This window comes from Pollicipes pollicipes, unplaced genomic scaffold (assembly GCF_011947565.3).
Source record: "Pollicipes pollicipes isolate AB1234 unplaced genomic scaffold, Ppol_2.1 Scaffold_7261;HRSCAF=8764_pilon_pilon_pilon, whole genome shotgun sequence".
NCBI lineage: Eukaryota > Metazoa > Arthropoda > Thecostraca > Pollicipedomorpha > Pollicipedidae > Pollicipes > Pollicipes pollicipes.
In genome coordinates, this window is record NW_023597054.1 from 7,471,946 (window position 1) to 7,496,763 (window position 24,818).

General features: G+C 45.1%; 1 protein-coding gene across 2 annotated transcripts; it reads right to left on the minus strand.

Moving 5' to 3' along the window:
• Positions 1–1,746: 1,746 nt before the first annotated feature.
• Positions 1,747–21,916, minus strand: LOC119112127 (heterogeneous nuclear ribonucleoprotein A1, A2/B1 homolog). Of its 2 annotated transcripts, XM_037236160.1 has the most exons (8): positions 21,586–21,916; positions 14,832–14,971; positions 11,773–11,992; positions 11,250–11,361; positions 10,348–10,875; positions 9,796–9,948; positions 5,588–5,639; positions 1,747–2,262 (listed from the first exon to the last, which is right to left on the minus strand). In XM_037236160.1, exons 1-7 carry the CDS (start codon positions 21,589–21,591, stop codon positions 5,617–5,619), a joined length of 1,182 nt encoding a protein of 393 aa, XP_037092055.1. In that variant the 5' UTR covers positions 21,592–21,916; the 3' UTR covers positions 1,747–2,262; positions 5,588–5,616. The 2 variants fall into 2 exon arrangements, with proteins under 2 accessions (XP_037092055.1, XP_037092054.1); XM_037236159.1 differs by lacking the exon at positions 1,747–2,262 and having other exon boundaries at positions 4,821–5,639.
• Positions 21,917–24,818: the final 2,902 nt, after the last annotated feature.

A 24,818-nucleotide genomic window follows, 5' to 3' on the forward strand; every position in this document is an offset into this window, starting at 1 on the left:
AAAAATGCTGCTTGAGCGATGAGCTGAATCACGTTTTTCGTAAATCCCACGAGCTAAATCGCAAACCGCTGCTGTGTAAAATATGGCTTAAATTAAAATAGTAACATGAGAAAACAGCACGCTCAAATCGATCGTTATTTTAGTGTTAAAATGAACGGCATGTGGCATTTGTTACGCCTTTTCCAAAATCAGCGCTAAGTTCGTTATTGTAATTTCAGTCCAGCAAGCACAATTTTGGTGATCCTGATCTGGTTCGCCAAATATCAGCCAGCAACCGACGGGAGTCCACGGTACAAACATCCTATATTCCTATACCTCGTTCTGTATCAGTAGAAGGTAGTCCGCCACCCACTCGTTCAAACCACAAACCTGCTTTATCTACATATCGATATCAACATCGAGTCATATTGCTGACGACGGATAGAGCAGCGAGCCAGGACTGAACTGGACCTTCGATTTTGCACCTGGTGAGTCACAGCGCACAGCTCGACGTCAACTCTCAGCGTAGACCAGTCCGACTCACCAGCCAAGAAGCAGCCGCCGGATGGTGGAAATCCCGCATTTAAGCGTGAAGTTAATTACAGTCAGTAATTACGGGACACCACTGATTGCATCCGGATGCTAGATTGATGGCTGCACGACAGCCGAAGAAGGCAGAGTGTAACAGAACCCGCAACCCTTTTTGACTGCGTAAAAACGGCAACGATGGTACTTCGTTTCTCTGACGTTGAACCTTTGCCTTAAACTCCTGTCTTTCATCTACCATCCATAACCGACTGGCCGGTACAGAAGGACGCCGACAACTAAAGCAATAGTTGATTATCAGGCAAGACAGCTGGCGCCATGTACGCAACGCTATGCTGCAAAGCCCTGTGTGTCAGTTTTAAGTCAGCCATATCTGGTGCAAAGGCTTAAAAGCTTTGAAGTTTAAAAAAACTGCGATTGAGGGTTACGAAACCGGGATTGCATATGACGGTAACATTCCCCCACGAGAGTGGCAAATGGAAAATCGTCATGCAAGCTGGCAAGAAGGATATTCCGACTACAAAAAGACAGCAACCACACTGTCATTGGGCAGGAAAATGAAGCATTGCAGTCTGCTTCCGTTTCCTGCCTTTACGGCTTTTAAGACGCGTTCGCATTGTAGGGAGAGGGGAAGGCCAAACATGTTGTTTTCACCAGTTGGTCCGGCCCTTGCGATTGGATGAATTTATGGAATCAGCACCCAGCCGATCTATGGAATCAGCACCCAGCCGATCTATGGAATCAGCACCCAGCCAATCTATGGAATCAGCACCCAGCCGATCTATGGAATCAGCACCCAGCCGATCTATGGAATCAGCACCCAGCCGATCTATGGAATCAGCACCCAGCCGATCTATGAAATCAGCACCCAGCCGATCTATGGAATCAGCACCCAGCCGATCCCGCCAGCCTTCCTCTGATAGCTCCATTGTCGAAAGCTTCACAGTAGTAGTCACGGCCCGTCCTGCCCTCTGACGCCATCCTCTCCTTTAGCGCGGCCACTGGCACCGACTGCAAGCCACGCCAGTAAAGGATATTGCAGTAGTCGGCGCGCCCTACAACTCCAATCAACAACAACAAAGGATATTGCGAGCGCCAAGTCGACTCAATTCACCCATCCCGCCACGGGTGAGTGAATCGGAACGCATTCAGCTAAACTGAGCTATCGTGACGGACGGGAGGTCCTTCGAAGCGAAGGAAACAACAATAGTGAGGCTCGGCCTCGCCGCAAATAAACCGGGCTCGGTGCTGATCAGATAACTCTTTTATCACATGCCATACGCCATAAAGGGGCGATAATGAATTGGAATGGACGCACCGTGGCACAACTTCGCGGGAGAAACTCAGAGCTGGATCGGACAACGTCGGGTCGTTCGCTTCGACTTGAATGTACACTCTCGGGCAGTCTTACGCAATATTTTACTCATGTCTCCAACTGCTCTGGTTCCCACGATCACCACCGACCGCGGCACTTTTCATTACTGTAGTGGCGCAGAGCGCCACGATTACCTGACAATGACATATATTCTCACCAGGACGGGTGTGTCAACTGGAGTCACCTAAAAAATCGATAACATCCTACAAACTCAAAAGACTATGTTTGGCAAGATATCACAGAACGAGTGTCGATTCATTGTACTTGATGTATCACAGATTGCCCGGACCATTCACGGGCAGCCCAAGAACGTCGTCTTCATGTTGGCTGCACTCCGTGCCCAACAGCAACGTCGGGATGACCTGCAAACATGACAGAATTAGCCACGCAAAGTAGCCCAGATAATCCGGGCATGGAAGCGGTTCGGCCACATTGTTTTTTGCAAACTGTACAAAGTGCCACTCATAATGTCGTTCTCCGCCACGTGGACTAACCGCTTCCAACGCCAGGCAACATGCGTGCAGTATGAACATGCTTTCATCGTACCTAAGAACCGCGACTGACAAACCCACACACGGACCGACAACAGGGCAGCCATAGTCGTCTCATATTTGGACCAATATGCGTCCATCGGTTTATCTGATGCTCTGAATCCAGCTGTATAATTGCCATGTTGGTAAAAGTAGCGCTAACCGACTGATAGCCACGTGCCAAATGCCAAATAACCTGGCGATGCGCAACCTCAAACCGTGAAGCCCACGGCGCATGGGGAACATTTCACCCATCAAGCTCGCGGTTTACGAAATCGGTCATGCCAAGTACTTCGCCAATGAGGCTCGCTTTCAGCAACAAATTATGGTGGCGTGAAGGTGACATCACTCAATAGTACCAACGAACTTACTGCCTCAGTTACATGTCTAGAGGCTTCAAGACATTCAGTAACAGGCACATTCGTAAGCTTCGTGGATATCGGTGCTGCCCTATATATGCCCCGTACGAAACCAATGATATTACGAAATTACCAGCTCGAACTTGCAATGAAGCGGTGGGCATTTACAACCTTTGATGGGTTTGAGCTTGAGCCACGCGCCTTTATATACAGCGCAACGTAGCATACTCTACGTGCAGTCCGCCGGCCATCACACTACTGTTTCAGCTTAGGACAGACTATCCCAAATATCGTTCGATGAGGAGAAATTACATGGGCTCCTGCTAACACCAACTTCAAAGCACGGTCGTGACCTTTTTGGAATGTGTCATAACGGGAATATTGTGCCGCTTTCTTCCATCTGTCCCTTGCATTACGTGCTCAAAGATCCCATAACAACGTGGTATTTCACATGAAATGACAAAATCCGCATTTGTGAAAGAACGGAGGCAATCACTCCATTCAGGCAAATAGTAAGGACGAGGCAAAACAACTTGAATGGAAAAATAGCAATGAACCAATTACGTATGAGCATCCATCATGGGCTAGTTAAAACTCTTACAGCCCATTTTCCCACTTCAGGTTTTCGACTTCTCTTGTCAAGATCAGTTTCTCAAGCTGGATACAAGATTATCTTGAAGACTATATATAAGTGGATGTATCACACTACATTGCCCACGGTGCTGGCTTGCGTTGTCAGGCCAAGTGGCAAGTTGTCAGACGCACATGTTGCATTTAAGGCCATAGTCCAAACCGATCAGCGACTAAGTCATGAATTGGCGAAAGGAGCCCTCCATGAATCGCTGCCAGCTAGTGGGTCGCATGAGACTACAGTATCAAAATGAGGAATGATAAAGTGAAACGTCAGGTTTGAGCTGCATCTTTCTGAGTGCTGATTAAGCATACACGTTTTTTATTTTGCCAATCAGATTGTTCGGTGCTGCCCACAGGCCACACCATTCAGTACATCCAAATTGCACAAATGTCCACGGTTGTTGGCTTATTTTGCTCGCAGATTTAAAACTGGGTGCTTGGTGGAAAAAGGAACGCCCTCATGCTCATGTTGTATGGCACCGGTCACCCAGTGGTGGGCACTCAAAAGCAGGTCGTGGTCACACTGCGATTAAACTTTTTAGAAGCAGCCCACCCAGGGTTCTGTCACATGAATACTGTACAATAATTTCGCACAATAATTGTACAATATTGTAAATAATTGCACTGAAAGTCGCACATTCTTACTGCCCTTGGTACGTACCACATTAAATGATCTTAGGTTGCGAGTTCAAAAACAGCAAACACGATAAAGACAGGTGCGGAAGTAACAAATGGTTTAAATTAATTTGTGTCCACGGCTGTGTACTACTTCGGCAGTTTCCTACGACATACAGACTAGTGAAGGGAGTCATGCAGTGTGACCTGGACGAGGTGTCGACGTCACAGTTCGATGGCCGTTGCTGCGAGCAAGCCTAACTACAAGCCCAATAATTGTAATAAATTTTACAGATATATCCAAGGCATCAGATAACCCGAGAACGACTTGTGGAATCCTGAGAGAAAGGCGATGGGCACCGGTCGATCTGTTGTGGGATGCCCCAGACAGGGTTTGCGGTCTCTAGGATTTACACCATGACGCACTACACTATAAAGCCAAATCACCGCCAATGCATCACTGTGGTCAAATCATTACCAAGCCGACAACATTGGAGCATGGCGTTCTTCGTCGGGACCACCGGTGCGGAAGGCACAAGGAACATAACAAAAAACAAAAAACAGTTCGTCCACCTACCCAGCCTACCGACACATGTCTAGAAGAACTTATTCCTCCTAGAAGCTGCCTGCCTGTTCTATGATGTCCTGCTTCAGCCTATTACAGATGATATCTTCTACAGAGCCTTCCACTAGCCCTAGCTGGACTAGCCCGTTCCTGCCTGGTACATCTGAACAGCCATACCAAATTCACACGGATTGCGGACACCATTCCAGAAGTATACGGACAGTTCTGAGTGGATTTATTTATCATTTGTACAAGATGAATGCATGTGTCTGCGAGCGGATGAGGTGGCCCGTTCCTCGGCTAGCATCCAGCATCCACCTCATCGACGACGATGACCAGCGGTACACGCGGCCGCCGAGGAGGGCGTGCCGCAAGCTCGCCTCAAGGGTCAGATGCGGCGTCCGTGTGGCGGTGACACGGGCACAGCGGCTCGTAAACCGCGTCACAGCGGCGCTCCATACGGTTAGGTGCGCGCGAGTGTCCGTGACATTGTACACAAACGCGCGCGTTGGGGGCGCGATCCCACTCGCGTTTTAAGACTGGCTGAGCGCACGGAATGTGTGCCAAGACCGTAGGTCCCGTGGCGTTCACCTTGACGGCGAGCATCAAGCACATCGTCCGCCTTTCGGAGAGGTGGATTGCGAGCACTTCTCGGTCTCCCTTACGCAGCCCTACCTAGGGTTCATAGTCCGACCAGCCAACCTACGCAAAACTAAAACTCGCCTAAAACAGACAGGGCGCAGGCGTTACACAGCGATACGGAGCATGACGGTCGAGAGTGCGAACGTGTACCGGAACGTGAGCCTTCTAAGCACAAGTTTCAAAGTGCGGCTCATGCACACAAAACATAATAAATTGAACACATCTCACACAATATGTGAAATGACCCTACATTTTATGTTTCAGAGGGCAGGGAGGTCCGAGAATGCCTTCATGGTACATGCGCAGCAACCATCATACCAATGGTCGACGCGTTTGGACTTACACATAAGGGCCGAGTGAGAAGAACCAGGCTTAGAACTTGTTGTAACCTCCACCTGAAATACAAACAGAAACATCAGACGTGTGCTACCCGCGACCTCCACACATAGTCGCTCATTCGGTCACGGATCTAGCGCAGTCCGCCCCAAAATGAACCACGCTCTCACGATGTAGCCACCGTCACCCAAAGTTTACGAACCTGGGAGTGACAAGGATGTCTACAATATGCCATGCTACTGAAACCCGAAACGGGGCTCACTGTTCCCCTCCCTCAGTAATGACCACATCCGCAACGTGCCGGACGGCGGTCCGCTCAGCTACCTTGTTTACATGGGCAGCTGTGATTCGAATTGAGCCGAGACCCGTCCTCGATCCGAACTATCCGGCCCATGTATACACTCACGCGCCGTTTCGCTGATTCGAATCGTGCGCCGGAGGAAATCCCTCCCCGTGAGAGGATCATCCGTTCAGGAAGGGATTTCGTCCGAATTATCGGCCGTCAGCTGGCTAAACAAAAAAAAAAGAAAGAAAAATGCCTGACGCACGCAGTTCTGTTCATGGCCATTTCAGCTTTGTTTGGTGTTGCCGCTTTTCCACGGGTTTGTAGCTATTGCTCGAGACGGTTCAAGTCCAAGATGGTAAAGGAAAAGAGAAAGAAGGTGAAGTTGACACCATGCTGCTAAAACTACTCTTATTATTGAGGGCCTTGAGTGGCTAGCAGCACAGAAATGCTCACGTAATTTAACCTTGTTAGGCGCTTGATCTATGCAGACGGCAGGCGTCGGCGGTGCTTGGTGTTATCTTTCCGCCTAAAGGTTAGATTAATTTACATCTGGGGCAGGCTCCATGCTTCCAAACGCCAGAAGGAGGTAATATGGTCATTTTATATAGCTTTGACTTGTTCTCACTTTAATTTTTGGATTGCTCAAAATTCTTGCAGAGTGCCTCCAAGTTTCTTTCATTAAGTTAATACCTAAAGGCCCCAGGAGTGTTTTTGCAGATGTTCCTTAAATTAGGATGCTGGCTGCTTGTCAGTTTAATTTGTGAGAAAAGTAGCTTAAAAATTGCTGCATGATATGACAGATGAACAAATATAGATCATTGCAGTCAGCTCGGAATGTGAACTTTTTTAATGGTAGGACCGAAATTGCCCAATGACGGGGTCAAAACAGCAAGAAAGCAAATGTGAACACTGGATGAAAATAGTTGTCATCATTACTCTGCTAAATTCAAGTTTGTGTGTTCCATGTGCAGGAAAACAGTGCATAAACTAACACCTAGCACGATGGCACATGCTGCATGGAGAACATGTCTGTGTTGCACATCATCACCTGTTTTTGTACTGGTGATTAAACATGTCACCTTGGTGCTCCACCAGCTAAACACCCTCACCTTGTGATGGGTGTCTTTGCAGGCCATGAGGTAGGTAATTCAACTGTTCAACAATTCTTGCAGGGAGTACCAATAGTTTCTTTCATTAAGTGAATACGTAAATGCCCCAGGATTGATTTTGCAGACATTCCTCCTGTGACTGGAACATTCGGTTGACCACCTATTGGCAGGAGGGATGTGCTGGATATTGGTGACTGGCTCGTCAAGGAAATATGAAGTCACGTCACACTGGTAGACAAACTGGCAAGGATGCGGGGGCTGGAAAATTTGTTTTTGATGCAATTAGGCTGTTTGTTGCTTGCCGGTTTAATGTGTGTGAGATAGGTAGCTCAATAATTCCTGCATGATGCAAAGGATCAATAAATATAGGCAGTAGATCGTTGCAGTCAGCGCGGAATGTGAACTTTTTTTAATGATGGGACCAAAATTGCCCAGTGATGGTTCCAAAATGTCAAGAAAGCAAATGTGAGCCCTGGATGAAAATAGCTGTTATCAGTACTCTGTCAAATCCCGGTTTGTGCATTTCATGTGGAAGAAAACAGTGCATAAATTACGTAAACCTAACCTAATGCCACATGATGTGCAGAGAACATCTGTGGCGCACATCATTACCTGTTTTTTTTTACTGGTGAGTAAATATGCTACCTTGGTGCTTTTGTGTGACATGTATCTTTGCAAACCATGAGGTGGATAATTGAGCTGTTGTTATAATTAATCATTTGTTATGAATTTTGAGCCCAGATTGCTTTTGTCATGACAGCTCTAGGGCTGGTTCACATGTTATGATCTTTGGACTGTGCGAACACAGCTGTTTGTGCCACCTAGCCATCAGTCCATATCAGCCATTGCTGTTGACTGCAAGGATATCAAAGCAGTATTTCAACCCTAGTATGTCAAGAAAGCAAATAGCTGCATTCTGACTTGCCAGTCCATGCCAAGTCTAAATGGCAATGCTGCCCTCAGGTACTGATGATGCATTGGATGGGGAAAGACAACATAGATACACAATTTTTGCCACTAAGTATGTAGCATTCATGAGTCATTTCTGTAGCTTAGCTCACTGTTGCAGGCTGCTCATAAATGCATTAGTGTGGGAGTAGGTAATGTGTTTCTTGGGCTGCGCAAAGTAGATGACATGATGCTGGGTGGCATACTGATACGAGTGTGGTAAGTTTGTGAGTGTCATTGGCCAATACAAAAAAATACTGATTTCCTGCTAGCCAAATTTTCCCGCTAGTAAAAATTTGCATATAACACTGCTTATGTGACAGATTTGGCAGTGCTGACTGTGCAACTCTTGTGTTTCAAGTGCTATGGCTTGTGCTGTAGCTATAAAGCCTATGAGTCCCGCACAGATCATTTTTCCAACGGAGTCCAACTTCCTCCTCGCCCTCAAAGCTGTCTCGCGCCCACCGTGGCCCGTGACATTCGCCATCCATACGCAGCATATCGGCTTTTTTTCTTCTTGTTTTGTTCAGTTCGCCTCAAAAGCGCAGTTTTCGCCCATAATCCGTTCCTTGATTCGAACTCAGCGGGATCGAACTATCGACCGTTAATCCGACGTAAAGCCGGTTTCGCTCATGTAAACGCCCCTCGCCGGGAGGGTTAACGTCGCATGATCCGTTCCGATCTTAATTCGAATTATCCTCGGCTGCCCATGTAAACCGGGTAAACGTCGCATGATCCGTTCCGATCTTAATTCGAATTATCCTCGGCTGCCCATGTAAACCGGGTAACTACCTCGGCGCATTGGACTTGACTAATCGGGCAGACAAGCCAGAAAGTCGAAATTCGGGGTTAAAGGGCAACGGCTTAGTAGCCACCGAAACGTTGCGCGGGCAGAAGCAGAAGCATCGTAACAGCCAGGAGTCTGGGAGCATGACGTTACATTTACACCACTGACATCCCTATTGGGAGAAATTTTGACTCTTGTGCAAGTGTTCGTCGTAAACGGAGGGGAGGGAGAGGCTCATGTCGGGCCTGACCACGTGCAGCCACTAAGAAGCGAACACGAGATTGGTGCTATTTGAAACAGTTATGGCAGATAATTGCGGATGTCGCACATTTTGAAAGCCTTGCCGATTTGCTTACGTAAATTTAATGCTCTTTTTATTTTAAGATGTCTTTGCCCTTGTCCTTTAATTCAATACTGCCTTGGCGGACACCATGACAGATAATACAGCAAATTAACACCGCATCATGGCCCATCCCGTACGCGATTGACGGAACTTTTGCCTCCAGGAGTGGTCATAAATGTCGGGTGTCTGACATGAGGCGGCAACATAATAAATAGTGGCATTTATAGAACGGAGCACAGTGGTAACAGTTCGTAGCCCACAATACGTAACTAGCTGCGTAAACCATTTACGGTACCACGCATTGATTACGAGCGTCATATTGCGAGTCCTTTAACATATACAGCCGCGGGTTCCATCGCGATATAGATGGCGCATTACTACTTGAACTTATCCAGGAACGTCGTTTCCAGTTCTTTTCAGGATGTCCTACTGGCCATTGCATTACCATTAACTGTTGCACTGTTCAAGCAAGGCTAAACTGGCCTGAAGCATTTTCAATATGCCAAGCTATGAAATATCCAACTTACTCTTTCATAACCCTACAGCTTCTGACGAAACTAAGATGGCCAGTTTACGGACTGAAACTATGTAGGAGTGCCTAGAGCTGTCTGTGGTGACTACACCAAACCAATGTTATTGTCATTGACGGTGTACCGATGGTGAAATGCTTAAGCTGCGCTAGAAAGAAATGCGGAGAAACAGTAATACCAGTGCGCCCACGTTAACATCAGTATGGATTTACCTCCGCGCTGGGAGCTGTACGGCGCAGACCGGGCCGACTGGCTGTATGCGCGGACTGGGCCGCCTCCTCCATATGACTGGTTGTTGTAACTGCCCAGATTGCCGCCTCCCCCGCCAGACGCAGCTTGGCCGCCACTCCAGCTGCTTTGGCCACCTGCAACAAGGTGAACGAAAATTATTCACTTCCAGTCTCATATACCACGATTAAAATGTCCGTCAATGACGATCTGAGGGTTTAGGTGCACCGACTCAGCTTTCATACACACGATCACAGAGTGACATCCTCCTACATAGTATGCGGGCATACATGGCCACCACCATACAGGTACGAAAATGCACAAGCGTGAGTAAGCCAGGGTAAGCAACACTGTGATCTCCACAATCTGAAAACGACAAAGCATCGCGATGAGGTACCACTAGATCTAATCATCAATAACTACAGACATTTTGCTAAAGACTAATGTCGAATGTAGCATAAAGCTCATGGTGGTGCATATGTCTAGTGAGGGGACCTTGGTTATGTGATTTTTGCTGTGATGCATCAGGCTCTTACCTCCATTATAGTCATAACCTCCACCTCCTCCTCCACTCTGCTGTCCGTAGCCCCCCTGGCTGTAGCCACCTTGCTGACCGTAGCTGCCGTTTTGCTGGCCGTACCCTCCGCCCTGGTGACCATATCCGCTGCTCTGCTGGCCATAGCTGCCGCCTTGCTGACCATAGCCTCCACCCTGATTATAGCCACCACTGTGGTAACCACCACTGCCGCCGCCGCCGCCGCCGCCGTAACCACCATGACCCTGACTCCACTGGCTGCCATTGTCCCACGGCTGCTGATGTCCATAGCCGCCGCCGCCGCCACCGCCGCCCCAACGGCCGCCGCCGCCAGAGCGGCCACCCTCACCCCAGGGGCCGGCCCGACCGCCGCCGCCACCGTCGCGACCTCCGCGGAATCCGCCGACGCCGCCGCCACGGCCACCGCCACGGCCTCCAAAGCCACCACCTCCCATGTCAGCCATCTCGGCCTTACTCAGGGCTTTCTTCACGTCTATGAACTTGCCATTCACCTCGTGGTTTTTCTTCACTGAAAACAGCACAGATCGCCATTAAAACCGCGACGCACGAAGCTTGGTGCGTGGGGTCTCAAATGTCAGTTTGGCAGAAACTGATAATGCAACCGGAACTTTCGGTCACGCCGAACGGTGCTGTAAAAGCTACTTGATTAGTTATTGAGCTTCGCGAATACAGCTTGGCAGCATCAATTGGACAAAAGCCACAAATGACAACAGATCATGTCTCGTGGTCCCCCACCGTCGCCAATTCTACCCACAGCTGCGCGTCACCTAGGGCGTGCGGCAAACAGCCCAACTAAAACAAAACATGCCCACTGGTTTGCTAATTAAGCTTCACCCTGAGCCTCTACTACATATTAGGCTGAGAATGAAACAGGATACTTACAGACAATCTTATCCACAGAGTCATAATCCTGAAACTCAATGAAGGCAAATCCACGCATCTTGCCAGTGATCTTGTCAAATGGTACATTAACAGAAGCAATTTGGCCGTAATCCTGCAATAGAAAAAAAATGATAAAGACAAGCAATGACACCTTGTCTGTGGACAGATGGCTCACTTGTCGCCCGTCGGCATGGCGCAAAAAAAGTCGGCATGGCGCAAAAAAAAAGTTTTACTGATAAAAACTTGCATTCAAACTTCTGATTCTGTGCCGGTGCCTCAAACACTGGCAAAAAATGGACAGACATGGATTCTATTCAGTAAAAATATGGGCATAAAAAGGATTATGGCATATATAACCGTGGCCTACTACGTTTTGCACAAAACATTGGAATCAAACATTTATCTTGTGGTTGCACATGGACTCTAGTGTTTGAATAGCATAGCAAAGTTCTAGTGTTTAAAAATCATCATAAAAACATGAGGCATGCTGATTGCGGGATGGTGAGATACCAGAGCCACTAACCCCAAAGTACTTGCGCAGATCGTCCTCCTGGACGTCATCCTTAATGCCACCAATGAAGATTTTCTTGACGGTGACATTGTTGGCCGACTTGCCAACATCTTCACGTGGTACAGCCCGTTTGGCCTCAACTTCCCTTCCATCGACCACATGAGGCCTGTTCTCCATCGCCTCATCGACCATGGCTGGCTCGGCATACGTGACGAAACCGAAGCCGCGGGACCTACAAACAAAAACATCGCGCTGGGGCCTATAACAAAGAACATTTTGGCAAACAGAGGAACAAATCACGATATAGGGAGCAACTGAGCCCAACAAAAAATTTGTTTAAATCTAATATGTACCCTACAAGCACTTCACGGACTAGACCCATCCACAGGCTGTGGATCAATCTACAGGTCAGATTGGATCAAATCAGATAATTCCACAAAATATGGATAGGACCCAACCAGATTTTCAAATTTACCAACTGACACAATCCATGGATTGAGAACTGATCAAGTGGGAATTATCACTAACCAGTTCCTGAAATGCTCATAAAGACATTGACTCAAAAGACAGTCTTTTCAATTCCAAGCAATGTACAAACAGGCTACATAAAACGCAACTCAGCCACATATTCCGCAAACATTTTCTGATTAACAGTTTGTGTATGCTGGCATGGGGAAATAGTGTTCCACTTCTTTCAAGTAACTCCAATATGTGATGATCTAACACTCCATCTTTTTGTTACATAGCTACCATTTTTCCTGACTGTCAGAAATCCCATTTAACACAAGATGGCGCTGCATTTCTGAGTTGAAAAACAGGACGGGAGCAAGTTTTGTTAGTGGAATGCAAACCAGTTTGGAAATACAAGCACCTGCCTGAGAAAATTAGAAAAAAGACAACTTCATGTAACAGCATAGTTTCCGCCCACCTATTCCGCCAAATTGGAGTTTAGCACCAGCTTTAACTTAAGTGCGCTAGTACAACTGATCCATTTTCAGTTGCCTGCTGGAATAGACTATTATTTGTTTCATTTGCATGCTCAAAATTATTTGCTTACCAAGTTTCATACTCAAAACAAAGATTTGGAGTAGCTTGTGTGATCATGCGAGCCACTGGCAGGTGGCTATTGTTATATGAGATGCCAAAGTGCCACCAGTCATAACAGATCTTGGATGATGGGTTACAGGTAACAGACTTGCACCACTGTTTGTGAATGTGGGAGGATTCTTGGAATGTGGGAGGATTTGTGTCTTAAGCAATCCTAGTGCATGACATGAGTTACATGGTGACTAAAATGTTGTGCCATGTAATTATGTATTCATCATAGCTTTCTTAAGGTGTCCAAAACAAAATGATGGATAGCCACATATTACTCTGCATGCACGGAAAACTGTCTTTTTTATTCATGCAGCTGTGCAATGCACAAGTACAAATAGAAGAAGTTTTTGTATTTTTCCAGTATGAACAAGAGGAAAATGTGGTTGGATCTGGCATTTTCGCACAAAGATTCACAAAAGGCATAACCTGCATTTCTCTGAAAGAACGAGCAAGTGACAAGAGCAGTCAACAGTAGTACCTGTGGATTGTAATGCTCACACAGGCATTAATCTAACCAATGAAATAATGGTTGCAGGTGAGGTTGTTTCACTGGCTGATGGGTCCTGAGAATGGATACACACCTGAAATATCATATATGATGTGAGAGGTCACTTTAGTTTTACAGAAGGATTACCAGGTGAGCATCATCCTATGCCTGTGAACTGGGTGCTGCTAAAAAGGTCAGATGGCATACCCATACTTTAAGGATATTGAAACCAGAAGCAGCTTTGGAGTGGTACTTTTGCCAAAATTACAGCAAAATTATTTGCCAAAATAATTGTGACATGACCAGTGGTATGATGAATTGTTTGTTCTGAAACCAAAATGTTTCTTGTTCCTGACAATAAAAATGTAGCTTGTTTAATCTGAAACAAAAAACTTTTTGTTCATGGAACATTGCATTTCTAACCAGCAACTATCTGTGTTGAGCATGCTAGCAATCACTGGTTTACAGCAATTTTTTGTACACATTTCCCAAACAAATCAACCCAATTCTTAACTTTCAGATACTGAGATTAGCCAAACTTACTGTTAAAATATAAAACATAAATAATGTGGAACCATATTGACATATTCATTCCTTTTTTTTGATAAGGTAGACCAGACTGGAATGCTGTGTGTCATTGGGGCTTTATGACACACTCAGCTGCTGAGGCTATATGGTGTTGCCTGCCTCTCACCCTGGCAGGAAGGGTGGGCACCATTGGAAATCAAACCCTGTAACACTGGTTTCCCAGATGCACAGCAACTAACGCAGACGCGGAAACCACTACATCACCAGCACCCTGACTAAAATGGGTTGAGAAATCTGAGAAAAGTGTATTGACAGGTTAGAAAAGTGGACCCAGACTAGGCTAGTTGGGCTGGACAGGATCTAAAAAATTCAGTCTTGTGAAGTGCTCTTATGCACACAGAAAAGTCGACAAGTGATTCAATGTCCATATTTATTTGGTACCTTTTGGCAGTTCCCCTTCATTTTAATGCCTTCAGTTATGAAGCTAACATGAGCCATTACGGACACTCTAGCATGGGCCAGCTTTCCAGAGCCAAGCAACAATGTTTCTGGCTGATTTGCTGTCCACTATGCAAGAGTGGGGGTAAAAGGAGTATAAGTGCTGTACATAAAAGCAGAGGGTTGGGTGAGGTGAGTGTATGCACCAGTGTGGGGTCCAGCCAGACGGCGGGTGTTGACCCCGCCTTCATTAAAGTTACTGACCAAAACTTCCTGATCAAGCTTTTCACTGCGACATGACACACACCTGAAAATATGATCTATGAGAACAAGGTTCATGACTTTTTCAACAATTTTGAGACACATGCCACCTCATGTCTTTGGTGACCCTTTCCAAAATGGAAACACCAAGGATATAAGGGCATAAAGAAAAACCCCACATTTGGATTTACAACAGGCATGAAAACATGCCCCTAACATTACATACACACTGCATGTTTCTTAATTAGGCATGCTGTACCTCTTTGTTCTCGGATCTTTCATGACAATAACATCCACAATTGAGCCCCATTGTTCATAGAATGCCTTTAGGCTGTCGTCGGTGGTACGGTAGTCCAGTCCACCTATGAAGAGCTTCCTCTGCTGTTCAGCATCTTTGCCCTGAAAAAGAAGCAAAAGTACATGACAGCACCATAATTTATGCCCACACAGAGCATATCTGGCTGGTGACAGATGTGCCACTTAGTCTCCTGAATACTGTGTCTGTGATGACTCTGCCACACCTATTGACCACAGCTTTTGAAATTACTTAAATGGGATGGTGGTGCAAAAGCCATGCATGAAGGGCATGTTGTATTTTACACCATGTAACGTGTCATTGTGGCCTTATGATGCCTTCCACTGCTGAGCTTACATGACATCACCCACCTCTCACCCTGGCAGAAAGGGCGGGCACAGCAAAAAGCTCGGAATAGCCATCAAAACCTGACTTGAACATTCAGCCTCCCCATCATGTCACATGACTGACCTGTCGTAACTTTGTTTTCAAAACTTGATGGCAAGACGTGAAAAAATGAGTGGTTTGCAACATTTTATCATGCAAATAATCCTTGCTGGGGTGGCATCAACTACCACTTGCTTCAGATCTGATTCCACAATTCAATACACATTGTGATCAGCAGTTCACACCCCAAAGCAGCTTTTTCATGGTGTTAACCACAACAATATTTTAGGACTATGGCTGAGCCAAACTGTGCTGAGATTTAACTGTTTTGAGTAGGGAAAATTTTCTGAGTGCGGAACAGCCAGGCGAAATCCCTCCCTTTACATGAGCTCTTTGATTATAACCCAAATTGTTTCACCCAACAACTGCCACCAATAACAAAAGCCTGCATATTGTACCATCTTACCTTTAAAATATAGTGATTATGATACCAGCAGACATCAATATAACATGTAACAGATGCAAGGTCATCCATACAGACCAAGGCCAGCCTTTGCCTTTTCAAGGTGGACCTTTTACATGCCAATTGTTGAATGGTTGACAACAGCAGCAATTTTGTCTATAACATATGGACTGCTGAGGATTAATAAGATGTACTAAAAGGGTGAAATAATCACCAAATCACAGACATAAGAGCAACCAAGAGAAAGATCCTAGTTTTTCACATTCATGTCTGAAGTTTTTCAAGTTATGGAACTTGAATTGACATTTCCAAATGGACAACACATGCAAAGAGCCGACAATATTGGTTGAGTTAAAGCACTTCCGGCAATCCTAGGCAGGGTGCACCTTGTACACGAGTAGGATAACATAACCCACACTTATTAGATTTAAACACATCGTGCCGACAACGTCGATTGGGCTACAACACATCGGTTCAATGAACATGACTCATGCATCATCATGAGATGTTGCCATCATGTCGTGCGGACCACCCATAGTAGCACCCTCTGAAAGAAGTGCACCTCTTGTAAAATTAAAGTGGGTGGGACCCAGTGTGGGAAAAACCTCTGTTTTCTGGTGGATGTGGCACCAGGAAATTTTGTACTCCAGGCTCTTGACTGGTAAGAATGACAATTGTTGTACTCCAGACAAATGCTGCAGTCGCCCCACAAAGCAGACACCATTGCAAATGTATGAGCCTGAGTATAAGTACCAAGGCAGACAGTTTTGCTTTCTTGATAGCCAGGAGGGTGCATGAACTTTGCTTTCATAAAGTGAGTTATAACTTTTATTCGATTTCCAGGGACCAAACATATGGAGCACCAAGAAATGGAAACAAGCATCTGCAATCCTGCAGGAGCTGGCCAATCCAGGGTGTTCATGTCAATGTCCTTCATCATTGTATTACATGGGTTAGATGCACTTGTACGAGCCTATGCAACTCCTGAATGGTGATGACAACTCATGTGAATTACTTCTGTGGGAATGAAATAAACTGAAACATGAAATGTGCTTGTTTTAAGTACCTACCGCTGGCACATACCTCGCATGTCACTACCTGTGGGGAAAATATATGGCGCACCTGAGTAAGACCGCATTCTCCACGACGCACACACCTACCGATACCTTTCAAGAAACGGACAAACATATCACGGCTCTGGCTCCCACCACGCGACGAACCCATCGCCTCCCGTACCCGAAACCAACGGCATCCCGGCCTCCTGCAACTGACGAGTGCATTTTCGAGCAGTGAAGGTCCGCGTCGCAACAGACACCTACAACAATATTCGTTCGACCAGAAAACCACTAGCAGCACCAAAATCATCGATGGCACATCTTTTTCAACTAGGTCATTCAAAGACTCGCCGAGCAAGAAGTCCAGCATGCCAACTATGCTCTTAACTCACCTCATATTAAGATAACATGTTAGCGATTTTACCAAAGGACGTGCATCTTGCAAACAGTGGTGGAAAAATTCCAAAGATTGCAGCATTGCACATCCTTTTCAAAGTGCCTGTTTCATTCCTGCTCCTGCCATATGAACCACCAATCACCATCCAACTTGCAATTAAACTAAAAATCATAGCATTCAAACACACCACATATCGGCACTTTTGAGATAGAATCATGACATAAAATGGCACCCAAATATCACTTTGTGGGTGGCACTTTTGGTGGTAACAGCTTCTTTTGGGTTCTTAAACGTCATCGGGAATTACGTTCCCAAAATGGCAGTTTGTGGCATGCAGCATTCCAAAACTTATTACTTTTGTATAAATGATAGCACGTCAACCACTTTTTCAGGATTCGGTAAATGCCGGTCTTTGAAGATTCGAGGATATCTTACTTATTGAACAACGGTATCATGTCTCCAGGCTCGACCAGTACCTATACTTGTAAGATAGAGACGGTCCATAACCCAGTGGGAAAAAATCGCAGTACTTGGTTGCCCTTCTCACAATGGGGCCTATGGGGAGACCCCGGGAGAACAAGCCAGAGTACAAGCCGGAGAACAGCAAGTTTTTAGCAAAGTTAGCCAAATTTAATTGAAAAATTTGCATGTTTTGGTATCGCCCAGATACGGGTCTTCCTCAGAGGGTGTTGAAATGGCATGATATGCCATTTGTCTAACAATTTGTGTTGGTGCAACTGCATAAATGGCTTTTCTTAGACTATTCATCACAGCCTGTCATTTCAGGACCAACCCGTGGTACTTGTCCTTGGTTGCCCCATTGACGAGTGCTAGAATGCCATCACAATGTCTGTGAATGCGCCCGAACTCCTGTGCATGGTTTGGTTGTTTGTCTTGATGTGGTGGGAGTGAGGAGGGTGGAGGGTGAGTGAAGCTGCTTGGGATTATGGGCATCGTAGTTGCGGGTTTGAGGTATTCAGTGAGGCAAAGTGGAATTGGTTGTCTTCAATTTTCACACAGCATGCATCCACACTTCTAAACACTTTCTAAAGTTACTCGGGATTTAGCTTTGGACCGCTATTAAGTCAGTCCAAAAAAGGTAAATAAATACCGGAGGACTGATCTATAAATGTTTACCGCTGCAGGCTGGTACAGAATCACCTTGGTATAACATGCTCCACCTACAGCATGGTGGGTAGGTATGTAGGTACTAAGATCTATATACAACATTAATGCTAGGCTTGGGTTTCACATGTGGGATCAAATATGAGGCTGGCCTCTTTTCAGCCTGTGGTTATAATTGCTGTAACCTGACAGGTGGCAATGCTGCCATGTTCCTTGCTGTCCGGCATAAGGTCTTGCAGTGACACTATCAAAATTGTCCCTACGTAGGATTATAGGGAACTTGGAGAAGAGGAGAGGGATAACAGGAGGTGCAGGAAGAGAGGAGGAGCAGAAGTGGAGAAGGAGTGGAAGGAGAAGAGTGACAGAAAGAGAAGGTGAGGAACTGACAGAGGAGAAGAGCAGAAAGAGAAGGATAGGAAGAGGAACACTTTTGGTATGTTTATATTAATTATGTAAAGGCCAAAAGGACAGCACATTAGTGATGTCACATACATAAGGCTTTCATTGTCAGTTGCATCTGCCTAAGACTCATTAAAAAACCAGGGTGTGATGCACAGTGGTTGTCCGCAATTCAGTTTGTCAGTAAACAGAGGATGCACCTGATTTATCATTTTGATATTGTGTAAGTTTGCATGTAGATAGGTAATGATAAGTAACTGAGCTTTGTATGATGCACCTGTGAATGCATATGTATAAAGTTTTGTTGTTAACCTCTCAACTGTATATTTCTTATTAACATGTACCATTACTCAATCTTTGCATGTATAGGTGAGCTAGTAGCACTACAGGGATATGGATGGGATCAGTGTGGCACCCTCACTCACAAGAAGTGCTCTGTTCCACTGAAATGCAAAATTGCATGCTGACACTAATTTTTGCCAGAAAAATGTTGGGAAAATGTTGACCCATTAAAGGCAGCATGTGATGAACTCCAAGCAAGGCCCATTGTGCAGACACTCATTCCACATTAGAGACCTTTGCTTGCAGGCAAGTTTGTACTCCGACCACAAAAAAATTGTACTCCACCACCAGCAAAAAAAACTAAATTTCCCACCCTGGTGGGACCCGAAAATCTTCCAGACATCCAAAGACACTCTCTACCAACATAATACAGTAACAGCAATCCTAAGGAAATGAGCTAAGCCTAGGGAACCCAAGACCAAAGCAAAGCCAACATTTCTGGTATGGTACATAGACATGTACTGGCCCAGCGCACCTCAGACACAAGTCTGGATAATGTGAATCACACTTATTAGAAATACAAACATTGTGCCAACAATGTGGATTGAGCTACAACACATCAGTTCAATGAACATGACTCATGCATCATCATGAGATGTTGCCATTATGTTGTGCCGACAGACCGTAGTAGCACCCTCCTAAAGAAGTGTACCTCCTGCATTATTCTAACTGCACAGGCTGAAAACCACTCTGGCACCCAAATACATTCTCTGCGGAGACAGTACTCTCGCGTTTGAGGTGCCTGGCGCCAATATGCATATATGTGCTGTACCAAAAATGCTGGCTTTGCCTTGATCTTCAGTTTCCAGGCATGGCTCACTTCCTTAGGAATTTGTTGTTAGCACATAATGTACTGTTGTTAGCATATTATCTCGAGAAGATGTATTTGGAGGTCAGAGTGGTTTCCATGTCTCACCAATTGGAATTATACAAGTGGTGCACAACTTAAGCAGGGTGCTTCTACAATCCACCTGCATGACAGTGACATTATGGCAGCATTTATCGACAACACAAGCCATATCCATTGAAAGGAAGCATTATAGCTCAATCCACATTACTGGCACCATGTTTGTATTTCTAATAAGTGTGAATCACATTATCCAGACTCACACATGAGGTGCACTGCACCAATAAATGTGTATGTAGCCCTACTGCAAATGGTGGCTTTCATCCTGTCTTGTTTTGGGGGCTTGGCTTCTCTTTGGGATTGCTGTTGGCTTTTATCTTGGTAGAGTATGTCTTTGGATGCCAGACTGGTTTTCAGGTCTGGCCAATTGGAATTATACAAGAGGTGCACTTCTAGAGGGTACTACTATAGTCAGTCCGCACATGACAACATCTCATGGCAATGCATGAATCATAACCATTGAACTAAAGTGTTGCAGCTCAACCAACATTGTCAGCACATGTTTACATCTTACAAATGTGAATCACAAGGGAAGTAGTGTATGAGGTGCACCGCACCAATAAATGTATGCGCACGTGCTGCAAACGTGGGCTGTCAGTTAAATCTTATGGCTGGAAATAATGTAGGAGGTGCAATATGTGTAAAGATAAGGTAACAGGGTACGTGCCTTTTATGTCGTTGTGCAATGGACCATATGCCAAACTACATCTACAAACCACTGCATTTCACAAGCAAAAAAATTATGCAATGAATGTGATAAACTGGGATCTTTCTCTTGGTTGCCCTTATATCTGTGATTTGATTATTATTTTGCCCTTTTAGTATGTCTCATTAATTTTCTGCTGTATGCTGCAGGTGAAAATGATGCTTTCTTGCCAGACTCATGTCATACAGTAAGTTAGTGACAACAATAAGCAATCTTTCATACCACCATTGCAAGCAGCAATGGCCAACACCCTAAAATTGCTGATAATAGTTGCCCCTCTTATCATTTTTGGTGCTTAAGACATCATTTGGGTTCTATGATTTCAAAGTTGGGCAATTTTGCTAATGCGAGCTGAATGTGTCCACTACAAACTGCATGTAATTGCCCAGTGTAGATTTTTCTCCTTAAAAGGTGACCTACTTGAAGAACACCTTCAATTCTACATAGCTGGACTGTAATTTGCATCACCCCAATGCATTTTTCTTGCTCCCAATTATCAGTAATTGCCAATCACCTCCATTGAGAATAAGATTGCCTACTTACAATTGAAACAGGCCTCTCATACTTCAACTGTCAATAAACAACAGCTCCCTTATACGAACATAAAACGAACACTTAATCAACAAAATCTATGGCATACATGCCCTGTAATATTTTCTTCAATGCCACCATTGCTGGATATATTCAACGTAGCTGCATTTAGCGATCTGGCAAGTACATCAAGATTTGCATTGATATAACATACTACCACCACGATACTACCTGCTTCACCTAGCCAAATCAGACGCTCAACATCACCCTCAACACGCTAAACCATGCTTCACCAAGTAACTTTATGGCTTCCAGCGCCAACTGAATAGACACGTCGCAGACCAGGAGGCCTACCACGTCGAATGCAGCTGATCTTACCACTTCAATCGAACATTTGGACTCTTACCGGCATGTTGGTTCGAGAAGCTGTCAGATGACGATGACACACGTCCGAAAATGTTGTAACAAGAATTATGCGAACCGGCCGGCCCCTATCCGCCTCCGACCTCCCAAAGATGGACGACGACGGCCGAGTTCCGGAAGGGAGTATAGAAGTGGCGATAATTTAAATGGTTTAAAGTTTGAGGAGCATCTTGATGTTGATGTCTGAGCCAGATTTGTTTTACTTTCGAAATCAGAACTTAAATTAAAGGGAGCGTGTATATCGACTCATGAGTCGATTTACTGAAAACGGCCCTTCTGTGTAAATCATGTCGGATCCGAGTCGATTTACACACAGCTGCACCACTGTGTAAATCGAGTCAGCTTCATGACGTCACGTTTGCGCATGCGCACTCGCCTGCGTTTGCGACCGTGTCCGCACCGACGCGCGGTTTTGAACGCCGGGCGTGCCGGGGTGCGGGTGGGGGTGGGATGTGGTGCACCACAAGTGGGGATTGAAGGTATGTGCATATTGTGCGTGCATAAAGGTATGTGCATATCGAATCGAGTCACAGATCAATGAAAGTGATTTCATTAAGTAGGTACACTTGGCCAGGGACGAGGTGTAGGTCAAAATCAGGGCACTTTCAACCAGGGACGACGCAGCAACGGCATAGGGGCTGTCCCCGCCCCCCCCCCCCCCCTCTCCCATTGCCGGCAGACGGGTAGATGGCAGCAGTTCCAAATCAGGATTTCCTCAAACTTTGAAGACCCCTTTTGTGGATTGGAAGTATGCCGTTCTTGGTGACAAAGCCCTTTCACGTGCCAGGAGGCCATGTTGTATGGTACCAATGCCCTTTGTTGCAAAATTATAAGGTCCTGTTTGTTTTATTGTCAACATCTGTTTACGTGGATATAATGCTTATAACAGTTTGGTAAAAGAACATATGCCTGCAATTTTCCTTTCCCTTCAACTTTCGAGACAACATTGCCCATGGGGCCCCCTGTGAGGCAGCCCCATGTTGCTTAGGAGGCCCCTTGGATATCCTCCCCCCCCAAACCAAAAATCCATGGTGCCATTCCCTCTGTCAGCATCAGCAGGCTGGACTGATTTTCCCGCACTTGTTTCTACTTCGTATTTTTCATTTTCATTTTTTTTCATTTTCATATAATTCACTAAAAGTAGCACATACTTTGTACCTATACATTTTGTCACAAATGGGAGCAGGTTTTGTCAGCTGATTGAATGTTACAGTGCTTATGTATAAGATAATGGTGATCTTCAGCTGATTCTTTGAATGCCTGTCTTCTGGTTTGAGATGGAATTGGCCCATCCTGGCTGAAAGCAAGACTGGGTAGGTGTTTTCATCAAAATCTGTTGATTTTGTTGATATGCTGAAAAGTATTTTACATCAGGTGGTGTGAATTTAAGAAAAGATTTGACCAGTACATATGTGCTTCTAACAAAATGTATTGAAAGCTGTAAAGTAACAGCTGGGAATGATAAAGTTTTTTTCTCAAAATCTAGCATTGACAAGGAGATATCTTGTGAGCGAGGTATGCAATTGTAACAAAACGAGTGGACAAAAACAGGTATTTATCAATTTTAAAAACTTTGGAAAAACAGCAGCTGTGTTTGAAAAGCAAATTTGGATCTGGTGAGGCAAGGAAAGATGTTACTGGAGATCTTAGATTCATCAACATGCATTTTAGGACCCACTAAGGTTAGAATGCAAACAATAAACATGATTGTTGTTGTTTACAACTGTTCACATACTCTTTGCATGTATGCAAACTTATTTAAAAGCAGTGTTTAGATTATATATATATATATATATATATATATATATATATATATGTGTGTGTGTGTGTAAGAAAGCTGTTGGTGTGGCTGACTGACAAGGATCACGCTGAGAAGTTGCTCATCACAGAGGTCTTCCCAGACTGTAACCAGTTTCTATGCAGCTTCCATATGCTAGCAAACATGCTGGCTTTTTCAGTTTGTTTTCATAACCTATCAAGGTTGCAGATTGGATTGACTCCTCATTGCCCTTGTTTGGCTAATATTATTACTTAATGGCTTGATCATCCTCTGCAGTGGTAAAAAAGCTGAATGTGTGCTGAGTGATCCCTGCATTATACATCAGTTGTTGAGCCAAACTAGGCTTTAAACATTTTATGTGGTATACAGCCTTGATAAATTTTTCATATAGCACTAATGGTCTGGCTCTTGTCTCTGCTCCTGATAGTCTAATGTAGTACTCCTGCCATCTGGCACCCTGGCCCCTGATGTTCTAGATCAGAAGGCCCAATGTTGTGTTATGGTGAGCCTTTGCTGGCTTGGCAGGCTGTGTTACAAGCCAGGAAGCCCTGTACTGGATTAAGAGGCACTCTCTATTCAAGAGGCCCCTTTGATGCATCAGATAGCAGTTCAAGGTCGGGGCTTCCCGACCTGATATCAGGGTGGGAAATTTAGTTTTTTTTGCTGGTGGCGGAGTACAAATTTTTTGTGTGGTCGGAGTACAAACTTGCCTGAAAGCAAAGGTCTGTCTAATGTGGAATGAGTGTCTGCACAATGGGCCTTGCTTGGAGTACATCACATACTGCCTTTAATGGGTCAACATTTTCCCAACATTTTTCTGGCAAAAATTAGTGTCAGCATGCAATTTTGCATTTCAGCGGAACAGAGCACTTCTTGTGAGTGAGGGTACCACACTGATCCCATCCATATCCCTGTAGTGCTACTAGCTCACCTACACATGCAAAGATCGAGTAATGGTACATGTTAATAAGAAATATACAGTTAAAGAGGTTAACAACAAAACTTTATACATATGCATTCACAGGTGCACCATACAAAGCTTAGTTTCTTATCATTACCTATCTACATGCAAACTTACACAATATCAAAATGATAAATCAGGTGCATCCTCTGCTTACTGACAAACTGAATTGCAGACAATTACTGTGCATCACACCCTGGTTTTTTAATGAGTCTTAGGCAGCTGCAACTGACTATGAAAGCCTTATGTATGTGACATCACTAACATGTTGTTGTTTTGGCCTTTACATAATTAATATAAATATACCAAAAGTGTTCCTCTTCCTATCCTCTTTCTGCTCCTCTCCTCTTTCAGTTCCTCACCTTCTCTTTCTGTCACTCTTCTCCTTCCACTCCTTCTCCATTTCTGCTCCTCCTCTCTTCCTGCACCTCCTGTTATCCCTCTCCTCTTCTCCAAGTTCCCTATAATCCTATGT